The sequence below is a fragment of the Eptesicus fuscus genome, chromosome 7 (assembly GCF_027574615.1).
Source record: "Eptesicus fuscus isolate TK198812 chromosome 7, DD_ASM_mEF_20220401, whole genome shotgun sequence".
Lineage (NCBI taxonomy): Eukaryota > Metazoa > Chordata > Mammalia > Chiroptera > Vespertilionidae > Eptesicus > Eptesicus fuscus.
In genome coordinates, this window is record NC_072479.1 from 16,696,931 (window position 1) to 16,719,607 (window position 22,677).

The 22,677-nt window shown below is 49.4% G+C and overlaps 1 protein-coding gene across 2 annotated transcripts in view; it reads left to right on the plus strand.

Annotated features, from left to right (window-relative positions):
- Positions 1–22,677, plus strand: part of SLC6A13 (solute carrier family 6 member 13) — a 48,323-nt gene that overhangs the window by 24,351 nt on the left and 1,295 nt on the right. Inside the window, exons 2-12 of one of the 2 annotated variants that reach the window (XM_008160667.3) lie at positions 2,007–2,141; positions 5,526–5,666; positions 8,863–8,947; positions 9,598–9,730; positions 10,597–10,731; positions 17,558–17,661; positions 18,484–18,608; positions 20,461–20,573; positions 20,884–21,021; positions 21,772–21,874; positions 22,306–22,406. In XM_008160667.3, the coding sequence (XP_008158889.2) occupies positions 2,007–2,141; positions 5,526–5,666; positions 8,863–8,947; positions 9,598–9,730; positions 10,597–10,731; positions 17,558–17,661; positions 18,484–18,608; positions 20,461–20,573; positions 20,884–21,021; positions 21,772–21,874; positions 22,306–22,406 (1,313 nt within the window). The remainder of the gene's footprint in view (positions 1–2,006; positions 2,142–5,525; positions 5,667–8,862; positions 8,948–9,597; positions 9,731–10,596; positions 10,732–17,557; positions 17,662–18,483; positions 18,609–20,460; positions 20,574–20,883; positions 21,022–21,771; positions 21,875–22,305; positions 22,407–22,677) is intronic. The other variant, XM_054719711.1, reaches the window with a different exon arrangement.

The following is a 22,677-nucleotide window of genomic DNA, read 5'->3' on the forward strand; positions in this document are numbered from 1 at the left end:
CAATTGGTTGTGAGGATCAGCTGTGTCTACGGTGGGAGAACTTCTGTGCTGGAGACACCTTTATGAGGCAAGACTTGCTTCAGTGGGGCTTTAGTGCTCACTGAGTCTGCCCCTTGAGTGTGTCCCTTATGGATCTGAGGAATTGTAATCTGGATGGTCCCACTCTGACCACTGGGTACATTGTCTCTTGGATCTCCAAGGAGGTGCAAATTTAGCTCTGCCTGAGGCCACCCAGCAGGAGCTATGGAGAGATCTGCAGATTCATCTTCTTTGTTTGGGTTTTGGAGGTGCCCAGATGAGGCCAAGCTGTGAAGTAATGCAAGCTGCTGTGGGGCCTTGGGCTTTCTTTTGGAAGTTCTGGGGCTCTCTGACCCAGCTGCAGTTTGTTAGGTAATTTTATTTATTTATTTATTTTTGGTGTGTTTTTTTTGTTGTTGTTAGGTAATTTTAGGTTGCAAAGGGCCAGGACATTCATATGCATAAGCCTCTGCACACAGCTTGGGTGGGGTGGGGTCTCAGGGAATCAACAGGGTGGAGCAAACAGCTATGGCTGATCCTCAGCCCTGCCCTAAGAGGCCCCCGGGTCTCAGTGTCCCTTGGTAATCGCTGCAAGCACCTCTGATCAAAAGCCTCCCTTGAGTTTTGCCAGACAGTCCATTTTCTCCGCATATGAGTCTGGGTCCCCAGAGTCTCACTCGGAACTGGAGTTCAGAGCAGTCAGGAGCTTGTGTCTCCCTCCAGATTGAAAAAGACAACCGTGTCCTCCATTGCCAGCCCTTTTTATGCACGCGCGTGCGCCTCCGTTCCTCTGCACTTTACTTCTGCACCTCCTCTGAGTGTCAGTGTGCTTTTCTCTTTCCTTCTACTTGTAGAATTTCCACTCAGCCAGCCATCCTGTGGTTCTGGATGATGTCCATTTTCTCTTTTAGTTGTAGTTTTGAAGTGGTTGTGCAAGACAGTAATTTCAGGTGTTTACCTATGCCGCCATCTTGATTTCCTGTCTTCCTGGTAATTTTTGATTGGATGTCAGACCTGGTTATTTTTGCCTTACTGGTTGCTGAGTATTTTTTTAGTTTTATAAATATTCTTGAGCTTTTTCCTGGGATCAGTGAAGTTATTTGATCCTTTGGGTTTTGCTTTTAAGATTTGTTAGGCAGAGCTAGAGTTGTGTTCAATCTAGGACTAATTATGCCCACAACTGAGGAAATGCCTTCTCTTCCCAATGCCCTGAGTTCTGAGATTATCCAGTGTGGCTGGTGGGAACAGTCTCTCTTCCAAGCCCCATGTGAGCACCATAATCTCAATCTTTTGAATGTTTTTTCCCCCTTCACCTTGGGTGGTTTCCTCACATGTAAGTGCTGACCAGTACTCAGTTGAAAGCTAGAAGGAGACCCTCTGCAGATATTTGGATCTCCCGCTCTGTGCATGTCTCTCCTCTCTGGTACTCTATGAACTCCCCTGTCTACTTTGCCAGCAGATAAAGGTCCCTGGTGGAGAAAATGTTAGCACTTCTAGCATCAGTAGACTTCTCTCATCCAATGATTATGAAAACAAAAGCAGAAAGGGTTACTAAAAGGAAATTTTATTTCAGCCCCCTTAAAGTTCATATTTAACTCTAAGAGCAATCATTTTCTTAAAAATAATTAAAGTCCTTGGGCTGTATTAATGCTTCTGGACATTCATCATTCAGTGAACTCCTTGTTATTGCCACAGGCTATGTGTTATTTAGGCAATAATTGATGTTCTTCAGGGAGCAAAACTTGGTAGGTATAGATTGAAACTTCAAAGTGAAAAAAAAAAAAAAGGGACTGGTTAGGTTCTAGATAACTTGGTGACTGTAGATCTCTGCTATGGTTCCAGACACCTGGACAGATTCCCCTGCAGTGTTTCACGACCCCCCACCCCTGGGATGCTGATGGGAAGTATGGAGTGGAAATTGGAAAAGATGAATGTGGACCATGAGGAGGCTAGTGCTAGGTAACAGACATCCTGTTTCCTACCCACAGGTGCTTTTTTCATCCCCTACCTCATCTTCCTTTTCACCTGTGGCATTCCTATTTTCCTTTTGGAGACAGCACTGGGCCAGTACACTAGCCAGGGAGGCATCACAGCTTGGAGGAAGATCTGCCCCATCTTTGAGGGTGAGTAGCTGTGTTCTGATTCCGGTGTATCTACATTGGGGATAATAAATCTATTTGAAATGGTTGAGTGGTTTAGCAGCCATGCTGATTGAGATAAGATTCTGTGTCGTTATGTTAAACCCTCCATTTATGGGCCCAGTACTGAGCTATGGAGAAGATGGTGATGAGGATGGGATAAATAAGTAGAGTGCAAAACTATTTTAGTTATATATTTAAAATATATACTAATATATATAACAATAATTTTATATTTTCAAAATATATGTAATCAATTACAAAACATTTTAAAAGAGAATTTTAAATGGGAAAATATTATAATAACTAGAGGCCCGGTGCATGAAATTCATGCATGGAGGGGGGGGGTCCCTCAGCCCAGCCTGCACCCTCTCTAATCTGGGACCCCTCAAGAGATGTCCGACTGCCTGTTTAGGCCCAATCCCAGGATTGGGCCTAAACGGACAGTCGGACATCCCTCTCACAATCCAGGACTGCTGGCTCCCAACTGCTTGCCTGCCTGCCTGCCTGATTGCCCCTAACCACTTCTGCCTGCCAGCCTGATTACCCCTAACCACTCCCCTGCCAGCCTGATAGATGCCTAACTGCTCCCCTGCCAGCCCGATTGCCCCTAACTGCCCTCCCCTGCTGGCCCGATCACCCCTAACTTCCCTCCCTTGCCAGCCTGGTCGCCCCCAACTGCCCTCCCCTGCTGGCCTGGTCACCCCTAACTGCCCTCCCTTGCCAGCCTGGTTGCCCCTAACTGCCCTCCCCTGCTGGCCCGATTGCCCCCAAATGCCCTCCCTTGCAGGCCTGGTCCCTCCCAACTGCCCTCCCCTGCTGGCCATCTTGTGGCGGCTATCTTGTGTCCACATGGGGGCGGCCATCTTTGACCATATGGGGGCAGCCATCTTGTGTGTTGGAGTGATGGTCAATTTGCATATTACCTCTTTATTAGATAGGATTCTACCATCTTGACACAACAGCTATTTAACCCTTTGCACTCGCTTGCTTTTTTCTCGATTCCTTTATTCTAATGCTAACCGTGTGAGTCACACTCGACATCCGAGTGCAAAAGGTTAAAATTTAGGGTGTTTTATTTCAATATTTCTCTTTATGTAGGATTTTTGTAAGTTTCTATTTGGAAATAATTATATATTCACAGAAAGTTGCAAGAATATAGTACAGAAAGGTCGTCTGTATACTTCATGCAGTTTTCCTCAATGGTAATATCTATATATATAAAAGCCTAAGTGACCATTCGACTGTTCTACCATTCGACTAATAGCTATGATGCGCACTGACCACCAGGGGCCAGATGCTCAATGCACAGTCATGGAAACATGGAACAGACTGATGAATCTCAGAGGGAAGAGGGGAGGGAGAGGACAGGAAGAGATTAACCAAAGATCTTATATGCATACTAGAAGCCTGGTGCATAGATTCATGCACTGGTGGGGTCCCTCGGCCTGGCCTATGGGAATTGGGCTGGGTCCCTCAGCCTGGCCTGTGCCCTCTGGCAATCAGGGACCCCTTGGGGGATGTCGGACTGCCAATTTCTGCCCAGTCCCCACAGGCCAGGCCGAGGTACCCCACTGGTGCATGAATCCGTGCACTGGGCCTCTAGTATTGCATAACTATAGAACAATATCACAAGCTGGACATTGACATTGGTACTATCCACAGACCTTATTCAGATTTCACCAGTTTTCCTTGCACTCATTTGTATAATTCTGTGTAATTTTATCACTCTGGTGTGCAGCTTTGTGTAACCACCACCACAATCAAGATACAGAACTGTTCCATTGCCACAAAGATCTGTTGTGCTCCTCCTCTATAGTCACATTACCCCACCTGCCCGCCCCTAACCTCAAGCAATCACTAATTTGCTCTCTATCTCTATAATTTTGTCATTTTGAGAATGTTGTATAGATGGAAACATATAAAATATAACCTCTTGGCTTTTTCACTCAGCATGATGCCCTTAAGAGTCATCTAGCCTGTTCTTTTATCAATAGTTCATTCTTTTTCATTGTTGAGTAGTATTCCATGATATGGATATATCACAGTTTAACCATTCACCCATTGAAGAATATTTGGATTGTTTCCAGTTTGGGGGGGGTATTTATTTCTATCTACATAGAGTTTACATATCTATTAGCATGGAATACACACAGTTTATAGCTCTGTTTTATAGTCAGTGTTATTTTCTATTCTATATACAACATTTAATGATTATATAAACTGTCAGCAAGTAGATATATTATAATTTACTTAACAGTTCTTTGTTTTGGGCTTTTTCTTATTTTCAATTACTTATAAAATTGTTAAGTTCTGCTATCATGTGTATTTGTTGACATAGATTTCCCTCCATCCCCTTTTTGGGGAATTATTTCTTTGGCATAAATTTGCAGGATTAGGATCACTGGATCAAATGGTCGGTCAAACTGATGTCTCTTAATCTGGCTTATTAAATTGTCCTGTGGAAGTGTTATACTGATTTACAGTGTCACTAGACATGAGTAAGCATCCTTCCCTTCTATTTTTAATAACTCTAAATTATGTGTGGTTCCCAAACTCCTCCACATATTGGAACCACCTGGGGACCTTCAAAACATCCTGTACCACACCCCCAGATTATGATTTAATTGGTCTGGAGTCTGGCCTAGGCTTTGGAATTTTTAAAATATCTCCAGGTAATTCTAATATGCAGACAAGTATGGAAATTATTGAGCTATATCATTTGTAAAAAATTTCACTCGGGCTGTAGTTGCAGAATGGTACCTCAGTGTTGTTTGATTTTGCACACCTGCAATTATTAGGGAGGATCTATTTGTATTTTCTCTTATGACAATTATCTGTTCCTGCTATTAACAGATGTTTTTATATTTCAGAAATATATCAGACTAATTCTGGGGAACATTAACTATTGGAATCTCGGAGTTAGTCTACCCATTTACAAAATAACCTCGACTTGGTGAACTTTCAGAACGTTATAGAGATGTCAGTGCACAGGAAGCCAAGACAGGGCAGCAGAGTCTGGGAGAAAGGTCCCCTCCTGACCAGGGCTGTTGGAGCGAGCAGCACACCTGCCTGCTGGGGAGGGAGAGGAGAGCTGGGAGCCATGGCTCCAGCACTTCTTCTTTTTCTTCTTCTTCTTTCTTTATTGATTAAGGTATTACATATGTGTCCTTATCCCCCCATAGCTCCCCCCTACTCCCATTCATGCCCTCACCCCCTGGTGTCTGTGTCCATTGGTTATGCTTATATCCAGCACTTCTTGTTTTAGGACACTGACAGTGGAGCCCAAACCCTCTGTTAAGCAGGGGTGAGCAGTGTGTGAGAAATCTGTCCACTGTCCCTGGCTCAATTCTGCCCCTTTCCCTCCAGGCATCGGCTATGCCTCCCAGATGATCCTCATCCTCCTCAATGCCTACTACATCATTGTCCTGGCCTGGGCCCTCTTCTACCTCTTCAGCAGCTTCACCATCGACCTTCCCTGGGGAAGCTGCCGCCATGAGTGGAATACAGGTAAGGTCATCTCCGAATCCGTTTCCTCCAGCTGCTCTGCCACATGAACCAGGAGTGGGATTGTCCCCTTATTCCAGGCAACCCGATTCCCAGCTATAATTTGGGACTCACTAGAAATCTGGGGAGTGAATACCAAAGATAAGAGTGAGATTTCACCAGCATCAGAAGCAAAATGTATTCAATTACTGTATTATGAATTCATGTATGCAAATAGAACTATTTATGTAGTTTAGTTACTAGTATTTATTTATTCCAGTTTGAAATATTGTTAGTTTGGTATTTGTATATATTGTTTGTACATTTTCTTGTTTCTCATGCCTTCTCTCTGATACTGTTTTAGGTCTCTCCAACTCACAATTCACCTGGCTTTACCCAGGGAAGGAGCTGTTTTGTATGTCATCAATATAATTTATAATAGCAATTAATTTTCTCTTGTGCCTGCAAGACTACAAGAGCCACCTGTGGCATTAAAACTACTAAGTCTAATGAATTGAAAGGAATGAAAACTTAAAAATACCTAGGGTAGTGCTATCCAAAAGAACTTTGTGATGCGGTACTATCTGGAATGGTAGCCAACATGTGATTATCGAGTACTTGAAATGGCTCGTGTGTGTGAAGAACTGAATTTTTAAATTTTTTATTGAACTTTAATCATTTAAATGTAAAGAGCCACCTGTGGCTAGTGACTGCCCTTTGGCTGGCGCAGATGAAGAACCCACTGGACATGTCCTGTGTGGGTCTCAGCATCTTGTCTTGCACTCTGTGCCCAGACACCTCTCAGGGCCTGTCAGTGAGGCCCTAGCTGTGCTCCTATTACTTTTTCTGGTTCAGATAAATTACTCAGCTCTGAACTGGAGTTTGAATCAGTTACTGGCCAGGGAGGTGCATTTCTGCAATGGTCAGCATCATGTTCAAGGCCCCTCTTGCCCTTAAAACTTATGCTCCCTTTTCAGGTATTCCCTGGCCAATCTCTGCCACCACCTCCAATCCACTAATTTCGAGTGAAAAGTCAAATCTTGGAGGTACTTCCCCTGCCACCCTCAGGTGCATTCGGTTCTTGGCAGTACCTGCACTGACCCCTGGCCCTGCTGAGGCTCCTACATGCGTTTCATCTGTTTGTTGGTCTGGTTTGCCCAAAGACCAGCAAGAGCTTGAAGGCAGAAAAGATGTCTTTATCTCTATGGCCTTTGTGCCTAGCACAGTGCTGGCTACATCACAAGCACTAAAAATATTTGTTGAATGAATCAAGTTTTAAAAATATGTTATATTCTAATATTTCTTTGTACGATATTTTCCCTCCCTCCCTCCCTCCCTCCTTCCCTCCCTCCCTCCCTCCCTCCCTCCCTCCCTCCCTCCTTCCCTCTCTCCCTCCCTCCTTCTTTCCTTCCTCTCTTCCATCTATGTGCACTGAAATACCCTTGACAACCAGCTTGTCAGATGGTGACTTTATCCAGATCTCAGTGGAGTTCCTCTTATAAAATTGTGTGACTTTTTGGTGGCCTAGGATTTTTGCTTTAGGCCTGCCTTGTTTGATTGGGGGTGGGGTCTCTCTGAGACAATTCTGAGGCAAATGCAACACCCAAGTCTCCTGCTCCCTGACATTTTGGACATTTCTCCTAGCGAGTCTGGTTTCACTCCGAGCCGGGCATCTAGAATAGTGCAGGACGGCCTGTCCTGACGCGGGGAAATCTTGGTGTGCTGAAGCTTCGAGGAAAGTGACATGTCTAGTGAAAACAGTGCTCGACTGGCATTGCCATCCAACAGATATTATTGAGCTCCAACTCTGTTCTAAGAACCGAGGATGTGGTAACGTAAAAACGAAGGTCCCTGCCTGCATGGAATTGTCATTCTAGTGACAGGAGACAGACAGACCATACAGAAAATAAATAAGTAATAGGTATCATGTGAGAAGGGCTGTGGAGAAAAATAAAACAGGGAAGAGATTTTGGGAGTTTTAGGGGCGGGGGTGTAATTTTAAATGGGTCATCAGTGAAGGCTTTACGGAGAAGATGACAGGAGCAATGCTCTAAGGAGGCTGGGGAGTGAGCCACTGAGACAACAGGAGACAGACACCAGGTGGCAGGGGCTCCCAGTCGAAGGCCCTGGAGCACCAGTGCCAATAGCACCCACGGAACAACAGGGGTGGTGTAGCTGGAGCAGGTGAGCAGCAGCAGTGGGAGGCGAGGCCAGAGGAGATGGGTAGATTAAAGAGGGCCTTGGAGGTGATTTAAGGGGTTTTGGCTTTTTTCTCTGAGTGGGATAGGAAACCTGTTGGAGAGTTTTGAACTGGGGCGTGACATAAAACGTGACTTAAGTTTTAACAATGTCACTCTGACTGCTGTATGGAGATTTGCCACCCCTAGGGAGGCAAGAGTACAGGCTGGAGTGGGGAGGCATGAGATGGTGGTGACCTGCGCCAGGGTGGTGGCAGTGGTGACAATGGAAAAGGTCAGATTCTAGGTATTTTGAAGATAGAACATACACAACTCACTGGGCTGGATTCTAGCCCTCAGTCACTTACAAGCTAAGACAGTCCTTTTCTAAGCAGACTCCCTTCCTTCATGCATACGATGGGGAAAACACTATCTGTCTTAATATTTTTGAAGATTACTGTACTAATAAAGTATAAAAAATACTGTCGACATGCGATGTGAAACTCCAAAATCATGGACAAATAATTAAGAGCTACTACTTACTGAGTACTTTACAGACATGCTTTCATTTGATTCCCTGTCGGTCCCACAAAGGGATATTCTCATGTCGTTTGGGAGATGAGGGGTGTGAGGCTTGGAGAGAGGGCCCGGCTTCCAGCCAGCGCTTTCTTGCACCTGTCCCCGTGCTCTTTAGCGACTTGGATGCGTAACGTCCCTAGAAGGCTTCATAGTATTCTCCAAAGGTTATGACTTTACACACAACACTTCCCTGAGAATAGTTGTATACTTTGAAGTGTGTCTTTCCTGATGCCATCTGATCACGCTTTAGTAAGAATATGCACCCAAACATTTAGAAACCGACAAGTAAAAGCATGTGGGAGAGGGTGGCGTGGGCTTGTCGAGGTTACGTGTTTAAGGATGTTTTGTATAGACAACTTCAGCCCAGTTCCTTCCAGATACCTCACTTCCATTCTCCTGAAATTTCACCCCAAATACTGGTTAATGATTTTTCTCTTGCTTCCTTCCCCGGGGCCCATGAGTAGAACACTGTGTGGAGTTCCAGAGGACCAATGGCTCCCTGAACGTGACCTCTGAGAATGCCACCTCTCCTGTCATCGAGTTCTGGGAGTAAGTGAGGCCCGTTTTTTATCCCACGGTGGGCTGTGTGTGTGGAAGAAGGCCACGGGGATGGGCTCAGCAAGTAGTGACTCCCAATGGACGACAGGCAAGATTTCCTATTTCCTTTGTTGGTGGCCCCGTCGCCTTGGCGGCTTTTTTCTGTTGTGCCCGTATTTGTGGTTAGTGCAGAACAGGTTTCAGAGATGAGAATTCTCCTGCCTCTCCTCTCCCACGTGTCCGCCCCCCTGTTAGCTGGTGCACACCCACGTGTGTCCACACCCCTAACTGCCCTCCTCTCCTCAGCTGCATGTGCATTGTCTCTTATCTTCCCTTCCCCAATACCGATATTCATCTAGGGCATGATTCCTCATATCAAAACATCCTATAACCCTGGTTGAGAAAATGTGTTTGCACCTCCTTCTCTAGGTTAAATTGGTAGTCAGCCTCCCAGAGCAAACTTACCTGGGAGCAGTTTACATTTGCCTCAGTTTATATCTACCCCCATCTCTGGGCAAAGGAGAGCCTCATGGATTCAGGTGACAAGAGCTGACAAGCCTTTGGACACGAGCCTGGAGGCATGGCTCCACTGCCTGAGATTCAAGGGCCGCGAAATGGAGGCTGGCAGCAGAGTGGAGCCTGGCTCAACCTTCTCTCCCCAGGAGGCGGGTCCTGAAGATCTCTGATGGCATCCAGCACCTGGGGGCCCTGCGCTGGGAACTAGCCATATGCCTCTTGCTTGCCTGGGTCATCTGCTACTTCTGCATCTGGAAGGGGGTCAAGTCCACGGGCAAGGTCCGTGTTCGAGAGCTCCTGGCCCTCCCATCCCAGGACTCCCTGCCTTCACTGGGGATTCAGTTACCCAAGAGTTTCCTAAGTTGTAGCTTAGTCAGGATGGGAGGGAATGAGCCAACAAAGATTTGTAAGTCTTGCTCTTTGATTCTATGCCTCTCCTGAGTTCAATCCCAAATCCTTCTGCTCTTCGGGGAAATTAAATGGAAGAGAGAGAGGGTGGGTGGGTTGGGAAGGACACTTCCATAAGAATTTGACCTTGGAATATACCACATATGCGGGCACATTGCAAATAGAACATAGTTCATGGCTCCCTAGCGCAACATTTCTTTGGAAAAGGAATTCCATTAAGATCATTAGTCTCAAAATGATTCCAAATCAACCTGAGAAGTTGGGGGGACTCTTTGCCCTAGGGTGTATAGGAATCAGAAGGGCATTCTGAGTTCTCCAGACGCCTGCCTTGGAGGCCTCTGGCAAGGCTTTCTTCCTAATCTGGCTGCCTGGTTGCACTAAGCTTGTAAGCTCTGTGAGGACAGGGATCATGTATTACAGATCTTTTCATACCTGACATCCCTTGACATAATTCCAACATGCCTGTTGGGAAATGCCTAAGTTCATTCAGTCACTCAACAAATATTTATTGGGTATGTGTTGGGGGAGGGTGAGTGCTTTAGGCAGGAGTGGGGAGAGGAGAGGTTTGGGCTCACAGTTAGGGGAGGTGGGACTGAGGTGAGAGGGTAGGAGCAGATGGGGAACCCCTCTGACCTCTTCTGTAGCTGGGGAGCTCCTGCCTCCAGTCTCACTGCTGGGTCTCCAGCCCCCTCTCTCCTACTCACAAGTTTCTTATCTCTCATCTGCCCCTTGGCCAGGTGGTGTACTTCACAGCCACATTCCCTTACCTCATGCTGGTGGTCCTGTTAATTCGAGGGGTGACACTGCCTGGGGCAGCCCAAGGGATTCAGTTTTACCTGTATCCAAATCTCACACGTCTGTGGGATCCCCAGGTAAGAAGCCACAGACAAGGGTTGTCATGTGGCTCTGGAGGTGCTTGAGCTACAGACCTTCCCTGTGCTCTGTGGGCCAGCCCTGCCCCTGGCCCAACCCTAAAGCATCCACGATGGGCCGGAAGATGGCAGGCATCTGTTAGCAGCTGCGTGTGGTCCCCCTCCTTGGCTCACAGCTGCCAGGGAAGCCAGGGGGGGCCTGAGGCCCTAGTAATATTTCTCAGGAGTGGCAAATATGTCACTTACAGCCTTCACTCACGGGCTGGACCCTATCTACCCATCCCCTTTGTGCACTTCTCCCCTTGGCCATCTTATTTCACACCTAGCTTCTTCTCTGTTTCCTAACCCTCCATCAGCCCCCTCTGGCTCCCTCCCTCTGTCAGAAGGCCCATCTCTAGGCCCAGTTCCCAGCTGGGCGGGTGTTGAGTTTGCTGTCAGTCACCAAGAGGCCCCGCCCCTCCCCTCCCCTCAACCAGCTTCCTCCGGGCCCGCACGGGGAGGGGGCGGTGCTGCTTGCTGACCGGAGGGGTTTGTAACGCGGGGCCTGAAGGAAGAAGCCGCTGCCTCTGGCGGGTTTCCTATCTCCTGTTTGGCCGCCATTGGTGGAGGGCCGGGGTGTGGGGGAGCTCCCCCAGAACCCTGAGATGTGCTCCCAGCTCGGTGCCGGCCTTCCCCCGGGAGCATGCGCACAAGTTTGACAGCCTCCCTCCGTGCTGGAGGCTCTCTGCCTCAGACAGGGACCCCGCGGAGACTTCGGGCGGGAGAAGATGAACGAGTGGGTGGCGGTTCAAACATTTTAAGTGGTGAGGCACCAGCACAGTCACTGAAATTGCCGGGAGGGAGCGAGAGAAAAGGAGCGGCACTCGCTTCCACAGCCCCTCCGGGCGACTCGGTTCCCGCAGAGGCAGGGGCTCCCCCTTGTGCGGAATTTGGGGTGATACAGAAGCTCCGTTATCCCAGTCTCCCAGCCCCCTGGCGGAGTTATGAGTTCTTCCATCCTGAACCCTACCAGGGCTGCCGGGGCTCCGCAGTCAGAAACATCCCCATGGAGTCAAGTAGCCTCGCGCCCTGGGTATTTCTCAAGGGTCTGTCTGCTGGTGGGACATGAGCTCCTCCTCTCCCTCCTCCTCCTCCCCCTCCCCCTCCTCCTCCTCTTCCTCCTCCTCCTCCTCCTCCTCCTCCTCCTCCTCCTCCTCCTCCTCCTCTTCCTCCTCCTCCTCCTCCTCCTCCTCCTCCTCCTCCTCCTCCTCCTCTTCCTCCTCCTCCTCCTCCTCCTCCTCCTCCTCCTCCTCCTCCCCCTCCTCCTCCCCCTCCTCCTCCCCCTCCTCCTCCTCCTCCTCCTCCTCTGCCTCCTCCCCCCCCCACCTTCTCCTCCCCCTCCCCCTCCCATGTCTTAGTCAGGACAGCGCTACAGATGGCTGCTGCGTCATCTCCAGTGGGGCGCAGGGATGCAGTCGGCTTTGGCGACAAACTGTAGAGCCGTCGCCATGGGAGCTAAAAGGGCTCCAGCGGTCATGCAGTGCAGACTCCTCGTTGCACAGATGAGCAAACGGGGCCACAGCAAGCGGCAGGCAAAAAGGTCACACAGCAAGCGGCAGGCCAAACAGAGTGCACTGTTATTTTGTGACTCATAAGCCCTATGGCTTATCTGCACCAAAGGGGTGATGGAGAGTAGGCAGCAGGCAGGTCTGGGGCGGCAGAGCGGAGGGAGGCTTTGGAGGACAGGTGCGGAGTTTGGCGGGGATCCCCTCTGCGAGAGGGAGCCATCGTGGTCCCCGAGCAGCTGAGCCACAAATCCCACCTTTGTTTGGAGGTCAGGCTGGGAAGGAGGGGACATGTTCAGGCCAGGAGACAGGCAGGTGGGCCGAGAGAGAAAAAGGAGAGAGGGTCCAGCATTTCTGGAACGGGTTTATGGCTTCTGTGATCAGTGCCTTGTTTGTCCTGATCAGCGATTTACCGCTAAACACTGTTGAGTGCTTACAGTGTCCCTGGTATTAAGAGGTTTACATGCATTATTTCAGCTAATCCTCACGGCCGGTCAACGAGATACCCTTATTTTATAGATAAGGAAATGAAGGCCTGAAGAGCTTAAAGAATTTTCTGTCCTTGCACCTGCACCTGGAATCCAGGTCTGAGTGATAAAAATTCCACATACTTTATAATCTCTTGAAGGCAAAGTCCCCATTTGTATATATATATCTTCCAGCAAACATAAAGAAGGTGGAGCAGATAGCTTTAAACGCTGAGAGTTAATAAGGCCATCATTCTGTGTCTGGGTTACTGGAGGGAATAAGACCTCTTTAAATCCGCTCTCCAGGATACCGTCCTTCCACTCCCAGCACAGGCTGTGCAGGAAGGATGACGTTTCAAGGGCCAGGCTTGGTCCTGAGCTTTGGAGCTGCCTGCCTTGTTGGCTGCCTGGCCCTGGCCCCATGCTGAAGTGAGGCCCTTGTTGTCTGTGAGCAGAGCAACCCCTGCAGGGTGGATGCCCTGCCAGAGCACTAATTGAATGTAGTTGGCACCCCCCCAGGAAGTGTGATAATTCCAACTGGCATTTGCCTGGCACTTGAGAAAGGTACAAATTCCTGCTAGCCAACACAAAGGCCAAAGACCAACGACCTCTCTCCGTGAGCGCTCAGCGTGGGAGTGGGGAGCGGGCAGAGACGGTGCTGGGTCCTCTGGCGTCCTCCTTTCCTGCCAGGCTTTGTGTGCAGGGGGGCTGCCGCCTGTCCGGGTGCTCCCCAGGGCCTGTCTCCGTCCCCCGTGGAACTGCCGCTGGTGCAGTGTGTGCTTTATTCGGGCACTTGTTTCTTTCCTTCTGTCGGTCCTACTGTCCTCTGTTAGATTGGCAAGGGCAGGGGCTGGGGGGGTAGGGTGTCCAAAGAGCCTTCGTTGAACCTTTTAAATCTCTGCTAAATGATTCTAATGAAGGATTTATTTAAGGAGAAGGTTGGGATCACTGAGTCTTTTGATTTTGATGTCGTACATTGAAATCTATGGGACCTCATATACACCTGAGACAAATATAATAATGTTTGCCAACTTAATTGAAAAATAAAATAAAATGCTTCTTTTTAAAATGAAGATTTATGAATTGGGTGTCATCCCATCTAGAACACAGAAGGGTGGCCCCAAAAGTTGTACAAACTGGAAGGTTTTCGTGGGCAGACCCTGGGCGGGATGGAGAAGTTGCTGGCAGAAGAAGAGGATTGCTTCTGGCAGGCTCACCTTTGCTTAGGAAGGGGTAGGGCAGGAGGGGTCTTTAGAGGGCAGATGACTCTAAACCAGACTGGCGTGAGGTCACATTCCTGGGAGGAGCTGACAACTGCAGTTACGGTTTGTCTTGTTGGGGAGTGGGAGGTGGGACACCACCTAGTTTCTATTTCTTAGCACCTGGGAAAAGAGAAGGAAACCTGGTCAAAGGATGCAGCTCTCTCACATTCCTATTGCGAACTGGCTCTCCCAACCCCACTGCCCTGATGACAGGGCTTTGAACCAAATCACTTGTCCCTCCAGGCTAAATGAGAACCCTATCCAAGGACAAGTGATCCATGGGGTGGATAATGACCGGTGGGGAAATCTTCTGGCCCCCAGTCTCCTGCAGATGCTTCCCACTGCCTGAACCCATGTAGACAGAAAGGAGGCGAGGGAGTCTGCTGTATTAATCACCATGATATCCATTTTCCAAAGAACATTGATTATTTGAGAGTTTTAGCTATTTTTTATTATCTCAGAAGGTGGGATAGGGAACTCATATTTATGTTAGGCATTTTACATACATTATTTTATTTAATATTATTCCCATTTTCCCGATGAGAAAAGTAAGGTTCAGAGAGGTTAAGTGACTTGCCTAAGATCATACAGCTAGTAGTTAATAGAGTTAGTAATTGAACCCAGCTCGTTTTAACTCCAAAACCCAGGCTTTTTCCGTTACATACTATTGCCTTCCTAAAAGTAGTAGGTATAATAATCCTTGGGGCTGGACTCAGAGTTGGAAACATCTTTTCTGTACCTCCCAGAGCTCACACTCTCTTCCTTTGTGCCGTCAGAGAGTTCCTTTCTGCCCACACTCCCCCAAGGGTCTTCCACACTGGTTTTATTCTTGGTTAGTCTTCTGCCCCAGCCGAAGACACATTGGAGCTTTGTTCCAGAAACCAGGGCCCCTGGCACAGGCAGGGAGTGGGCCGCCTGCAGCGGGAACAGAACAGCTTGCTCTGCTGGCTCCTTCAGCCCTTCTTCTGACCCCATTCCTTCCTCCTATCCCAGCAGGCTTGTCAGGCAGCAGCTGTGCAGAGAGCTGGGCTGGCCAAGCTCCCAGTGAGGGGGCCTTAGTCAGAGGCATCATAGCTGACCTCTCGCTCTGAACTCGCAGCCCCCTGCTGCCTTTTCCTCTGTTCTCGGTAACCTCTCCTCCCAACTCAGCCTTAGTCTGTCCCCCTCAGGGTGAGGTAAACTGCCAAGTCACAATTTTTCTTCCCAAGCCCAAGTTTACAAAACGTTGTAAGCACAGGATTTGCACCCCTGCCAGCAGGTGGGCAGCCACAGACATCTCTGTGGGCACCGGGCAGTTTCCCTAGCACTGTGTGGGCCCACCTCACCCTGTGGCTGCAAGGCACCCCGAGCAAACCTCCTGGGCCAGACGGCCTGTTATAAAAGATCACCTGATCTCATGACAGAGGGAGCCCCAGGCAGAGAAGCATCGCTCCCCAGCCCCGCACCTCTGACCCCGGGGTAAATCCATGCTGTACAAGCTCAGCGCTGCTCGTAAGCCACTGAGTGAGCAGGAGGGAGACAGAAGAGGGTGACCTTCAGGCCAGAGGTCAGCGAGTTTTCCTGAGTTGACCAATCCTTACAGTTTTAGAAGAAAAAATGATTTAAAACATCTCCTCAGCCCCGGCCGGGTGGCTCAGTTGGTTGGAGCGTTGTCCCGTACACCGAAAAGTTGCGGGTTCCATTCCAGGTCAGAACACATACCCAGGTTTTGGGGTTTGATCCCGATTGGGGGGCGTATAGGACACAACTGATCAATGTTTCTATCTCACATCTCTCTCTCTCCCTCTCCCTCTCCCTTCCTCTCTCTAAAATCAATAAACATATCCTCATGTGAGGATTAAAACAAACAAAAATCTCAAACTTTTGTCATCAAACTGAATTTTGTAAACACCCCATTCTTGTGTGCAGGTTCTTTCTTTTCATTCTTACCCGAATGCTTCTTTTGCTTTAGAATAAATCCTGATGACCCCTCTCCTTCCCATTATAATTTCTCTCATGTTTAAAAAAGTTCCCCGGTGTTTCCACCCTCCATACTATTTCTTGGTAGCGGCCCTTCTGGATCTGCCTCTGAGCCCTTTTCCTTGGTGGCAGCTTCTGCCTCACAGAATTCCTTGGGGATGGGAGCCACAGTGAGCAGGGGGACAGGAGGCTGGAGATATTCCCCCCTTTCCTTCACCACCTTTCCCTGCTCTTTTCCCATTCCGGCAGAAACGGAAATATAACAAGAGGAGTGAGTGCCAGGATGCGTCTCTGACGCCAGCCTGGGGGCTGTAGCGCAGTGATTTCCACATCTGACTGCTCAGTAGGATCACCCAGGAAGCTCTGGACACGATACAGATTTCTGGGTTCTCCTTTAGCCCTAGAGACTCAGTGTCTCCACTGGGGATGCTGGTTGAGGAATCAATGTGATTCTGATGTAGTCAGCTTGCCAGCGGGTCCCTGGGACCCACTATCATGCTGAACAAAACAGCACTTTGGTGGGTGAGTGTGACGAGAGAGAGAGAGAGAGAGAGCAGAGGAGGCTGAGGGTGGTGGCGATGTTAGGGGGGGAGGGAGGACAGGTAGGGCCTTAGGAGCTTTGGACAGAACGAGGCTGAGGGTTGGGTGTGTGGGGGCCTTGGGAACCTGATGCAGTGAGAGGAAAGTGGGCACTTGTGTGGGGCTTACGGGGTAGAGCCAGACAACAGTCAAGAAACGGGAACACAGAGATGTTGGGACAACTGCTGGCCTCCAGAGCTTGGCGCTCCCTCGTAGAGCTCACATCCTCCGAAGGCAGGAGGTGCCTGGGAGGATCTGTCGCCCCAGAACCCCACCTCCTTCCAGTCTGCGGGGTTGCCTAGTCCTGTTTGCCTTGATGTTCTTTCTCTTTGGGATGTTATTCTAGCTGTTAGACCTAAATCATAACATGCGCAGGCTGGGTCAGCAGCTGAGATAACAGTGACAACAACATACCCTGTGTTTAGCTGGAGAGCTCTTCCCCCCCCAGGGAGAACAAAGCCCTTTGCAGATGCATTTCTGTTCGTCCTCTTGACTTTCTGGTGAGCTGAGGATTGCTCTTCCCGCTTTTCACACAGAGGGTTTGGGGCACGAGGGGAAAAGCTTCATCCCATGTAGCACTGATATCACGGACCATTAACTCTTAGAGATCCTGTCTCTGGACTCCTTCCAAACTGGTCACACCTCCAGGAGGGCCCAGGACAGGAGAACATGGAGGCAGAACCAGGGCTTTGGTCCTTTTATAGAAGCCTGCTGTCAGGCCTCGCTTAGCTCCAGAGCTCCCTCCCACTTGCTCACCCTCTCCACCATGGTCCTTCAGTCTTCTTCCAATGCCTACTGCCGATGCCATCGTGGTAGTGCTCGGGAAAGCCCATCTGGGGGCTCAGGAAGTAGAGCCCATGGGGGTCGCAGGGTCGCAGCGGGGCCTACACAGGCTGAGGACAGGATTCTTGTCATCCCTAGCCCGTGCCTGGCTCAGCCGTGGTCCATGTGCTCCCACGGAGCCCTGACGCCCTGGTTCCTGGGGTGCAGCTTTCTTGCCTTTTCCCTGTTGTAGGTGTGGATGGACGCGGGCACTCAGATCTTCTTCTCCTTCGCCATCTGTGTCGGGTGCCTGACAGCCCTGAGCAGCTACAACAAGTACCACAACAACTGCTACAGGTGACTGGGGAGCGGGCCTGAGCCACAAACCCACATCCCACGGTCCCTCCGGCCATGCTGGGTCGGGGGCGGTTTCATAGATTCGCCCACCCCCACACTTCACCCCACGCGCCAATACTCCAGGGCTACCGGTTGCTGAAAGGCGCCAACGGCAGCCTAGGCAAATGGTTGGTTGGGGGAGCGCAGCAGGGCCCAGCCTGGGTCCCGGCTAATGTAGAGGTCATGGGGCTCAGGATGCCAGCGAGCCTGAGGAGTAAGTAGTCATGCCACGCAGTGGGGCCTCAGTCTGTCCTGCTGCGTACAGGTGCCCTGGCAAACGTGGATTCCTTACCCACCCTCCTTCACCCCTGCCCCAGCTAGTGTCCCCTCCTCGTGGTTCCCTTGGCGTACCTGGCTCATATCAGAGATTTAAGTCCCTTTTAATATCAGTCCCAAATAGCATATAATTTCAGAGTCAGATTTAGGTAACTAAGAACCATTGGTTGCTTGGGACTACCCAGGCCTGCGTCCTGGACGTAAGCATGGCGCAGGGAACCGTGTCAGAGTGATGGTGTCCCAAAGGTGTGGTGACAGTGTGCCGGGGAAGGGAGGCTGTGTGGCAGTTTGTAATTTTTAGATTAATATTTACTTCCTCAGAGCCTCACTCTTTTGGGATGACCTTGCTTTATGCCAACTCTTAGCTAGTGGGGTTGGGGGAGCAGCATCGTTCCTGGAATGCTCATCCCCCGAGCTCCCCCGGGGCTCCCACTGCTCTGGACCGCAGGCTGAGACAATGCGGCTCTGTCTGACCTACCCGTTCCCACCTCCCCACCTCGCCCGCAGGGACTGCATGGCCCTCTGCTTCCTCAACAGTGGCACCAGCTTTGTGGCTGGGTTTGCCATCTTCTCCATCCTGGGCTTCATGTCCCAAGAGCAGGGGGTGCCCATCTCCGAGGTGGCCGAGTCAGGTGAGTGTTGGGAGGCCTGAGGCCGTGGACTCTGTGAGTTTTGAACCTTCGCCAACTGGGTTCCAGAGGCGTTGCTACTGTCGCCTTCACGTAGGTGAGCTCTGGTGTCTCCCAGGAAGACCTGGGGGAGGACTTAAAAACAGCAATTCTGGCTTCAAAGGGTTAGTGGGTATATAGTGAACATTTTTCTTCCCAATGTTATCAGGCCACCGATGTTATCAGGTTCATGTTTATCCCTACAGAAATAGCTTAGGCGTATATGAGAAAAGCACATCCCCATACACACACACACACACACACACACACACACACACACACTCATTCACACATAGGTACATATTGCTATTGCTACTTTTTACCCCCTTTTTAAAAATGAATTGATAACACACTATATATACCGTGCCTCACCTTGACTTGTTCACTTTAAGACCTCAGAGGTAAGTTTATACTGGCTCATAGAGTTTCTTCCTTTTTCAAGTGAATGCTTTTCCACGATGCAGTCTTCTTGTTGCTTCTTTTAAATAAAATCAAGGACTGGTCTCCCATCTGGGTAAGCTCTAAATGTTTCTTTTGCTCTTCCCCTATTCTTGAAGACCACCCACTTATACTCTGTAGCAAGACAATTTTTTTTTTATCATAGCATTCACAAGCATACCCTTGTCATACATAGTGCCAAGCACTGGGCAACTAACATCACTGACTCTTATTAAAAGTGATAATATTTTGCCCTGGCCAGTGTGGCTCAGTTGGTTGGGCATCATTCCATGCACTGAAAGGTTGTTGGTTTGATTCCCGGTCAGGACCAATGCCGGCTCAATCCCTAGTAGGGGGCATGCAGGAGGCAGCGGATCCATGTTTTGCTCTCACATTGATGTTTCTCTCTCTTTCCCTCTCCCTTTCTCTCTCTCTAAAGAAAAAAACACACAAAAAAAAACAACAACAAAAAACACACCAGTAACAAATCTTTTTTTAAAAAAGTGATAATATTTCACTTTTATTAAGCACTTACTATATGCCAGGCAGGCACTGTGCAGAGCATTCTGCCTGTTCCATGCGGTGGGAAGCTGTGAGGCAGGTGCTAGTATCGTCCCTCTTCTCACCAGGGTGGGGAGTGGGCTTTCAGAGGTAAAGGACTGCTGAAGGTCACAGGTTCATACCCTTTTGTTTTTCAAAGGAAGCTTCCTACAGATGAATCCAAGTGCTGGCATGTGACTCTGTTCCTGCTATTTAAGCCAGCTGAGAGGAACATTAATTTATTTGAGAGACTGAATATCAGTGGTATTCTGGAAACAATGCCAGTTCACTGCTTATAGGGTGACAGAAAAGGCCCAGGGAAGAGGGGGCCAACTGGTGGCCCCAGGTGCAGTCTAGTCTTGGAGGAATTCTCTTTGGAACCATCTCCTCTATAGAAAGGACACCGCAATTGCCTTAGTTGATGGGGGAGCATGAGGGCTCCAGGTCTCATCAGACCCTGCCGCTCCCTCATTTTACCCATACAGCCTGCCTAGTCCCCGAGTTCTTCTTAAACCTCTGGTTTGGGGCAATAGATCTGGAGAGTGAGGCTGGAAGATTTGGGATAGAACTTACAGAAATGTGGGTGATATACCCCTTTCTGTTTTCCAAGGCCTTTTATACACACAGCCTCTTGGTTCTATTCCTGCTAGTGAGAATACAATGGGTGGTGCCTTGAAAATTTGGGGACCGGGTAGAGGTTTGGGTGGTTTCTCCTGGGTGAGGATGGTGGTGGTGATAGCAACTTTGGGGCGAAGTTTCCTCTGGCTCCAGTTACTCCATGGTGCCACACTGACGCTGGCCCAGGCACTGGGTTCTGTTCCTCTGCTCCCTGCTGCAGGCCCTGGCCTGGCTTTCATCGCCTACCCCCGGGCTGTGGTGATGCTGCCCTTTTCTCCTCTCTGGGCCTGCTGCTTCTTCTTCATGATCATCCTCCTGGGACTGGATAGCCAGGTATCAAGAGGCGGCTACTCAGAGGCTGAGAGATGAATCGGTGTGGGTGGGCTGGGCGAGGGGGAGCAGAGGCATGAGTTTGAGCTTGATGCCATGCTGGACCTTAAAACAGTTGGGGGCTTGGTGAATGTCAGACGTGGATGCTCTTCCAAGGATCAAGAGGAGCTTGAAGGGTACGTCTAGACCTAACTATGCAAGGATTGCTCTGGAGACTTGAGTCAGGGAGCCTGGCTGGACTGAGCCAGAGCTAGTTGATGGAGCTTATTTTGGGAGCTCTCTTTCCCTCCAATTTTTTTGCCCTGTCATCCAGTTTGTGTGCGTAGAGAGCCTGGTGACGGCGCTGGTGGACTTGTACCCCCGTGTGTTACGCAAGAAGAACCGGAGGGAGGTCCTCATCCTTGGAGTGTCTGTCATCTCCTTCCTTGTTGGGCTGGTTATGGTCACAGAGGTGAGGCTCTGGGAGGCTGGAAGGTGGGGACAGGGCGAAGAGGTGGAGCAAAGGTGGACAACTGCCACCTGTTCGGTGGAGCAGGCTGCTGTGGTTTCAGGGCACTGGGACTCTCTCCTTTCCCAGCCACAGGAAGCACCAAGTAGGCAAGTCCCCCTTCTGGCCTTTGGGCATTGACCACTTACTTACGGGGATGGGTGAGGGGTAATCTGGCTCCATGTTAAACTAAGAGGTATGGACAGGATAGTCTTGGATGAGGAAAAACTGCCTCTCCAACAACTTTTCGTAATTGCCCAGGCAGCTGCACCAAGTTCTGGGGATAAACTTCAAAGGGAGAAAGGTCGCCCTGGGAATGGGTGATATTCTGTGTGATGTCTCAAAGGAGAAGGAAGGCGATGGGGCTTGTCAGCTTGGTAATACCAATGACAGCCCCTACCCTGATCTGTGCCAAAAATAAGTGCACATTATGTTTTGAACTTTTGGGTCAGTCCAAAATGTTCTCAGGGACAATCTAATAATAGCTGTCTTTTTCATCTATCATCCATCTAAAAACAATAATAAAAAATAATTATTGTTTCATACCTGCCTAGTGCCTTACAGCTTACAAACTACATTATCTTTTAGTATCTTGTCTTCTGTGATCCCCACCAACTCTGTTCTGTGCCCTGAGGGTGTGAAGCTAGATGGCGAGGGAGTAAGTCTGTCTGTTTCCTCTGAATAAAGTTCTGTTTTTTATCTCCTCCCCGGCAGGGCGGTATGTATGTGTTTCAGCTCTTTGATAACTACGCAGCCAGTGGCATGTGCCTCCTGTTCGTGGCCATCTTTGAGTCCCTCTGTGTGGCTTGGGTCTATGGTGAGTGACTCTCCCTAACCCAGTACTCACCTCTACCCCAGCCAGGGCCCTTAGACAGAAGAGAGGTGCCCACTGCTCACACCCACCTTTTCTTTGGACTCCTGCTCTACCCAACCTCAAAAATCTCCAGAACCCTTAGTTGCTACCATTGGAAGGGCCCTCCAGAGGTTACCTTGCCTTCCCTCCTGGTTATGGCTGCACCGAAACCACTTCAGATGGGCCCATATCCCGTCCTATCCAAACCTTTTCAGCCTGTAACAGCCTGAACAATCAGAAAGTTATTGCCTCTGAATCCCAGGGAGGAGCTTTCTTCCAGCAGTGATCTGTAAAGATGACCACGATATCTTCTGTGTATCGGTCCTTGCCCATCTTGGTACTTTGGATGCTAAAGAATGTCCTTTCTCTCCCTTCTTTCCTTCTCTTCATTGTAGGAGCTGGGCGCTTCTATGACAACATTGAAGATATGATTGGGTACAGGCCCTGGCCTCTTATCAAATACTGTTGGCTTTTCCTCACACCAGCTGTGTGCACAGTAAGATAACCTTCAGGGAGGGAAGCCAGATGAAGGGATAGAGACATGGTAGCAGGAGGCTAGGTTGGCTGTTAGTCTGAGAAAGGGCTTCTCTGTGGGCATTGAAAGTCATTTTAGGTTTTCATTCATCCTCCTGTTGGATTTTAGGCAATGACAGCAGAAGAATAAACTGAGGTCCGGAGCTGTCAGACTGTTTGACCAGCAGCACAATCTGAGTGTAATGTTGCAGGCAGGACTGAAACCCAAGTGCCTTGGGCCGCTCATGATAATA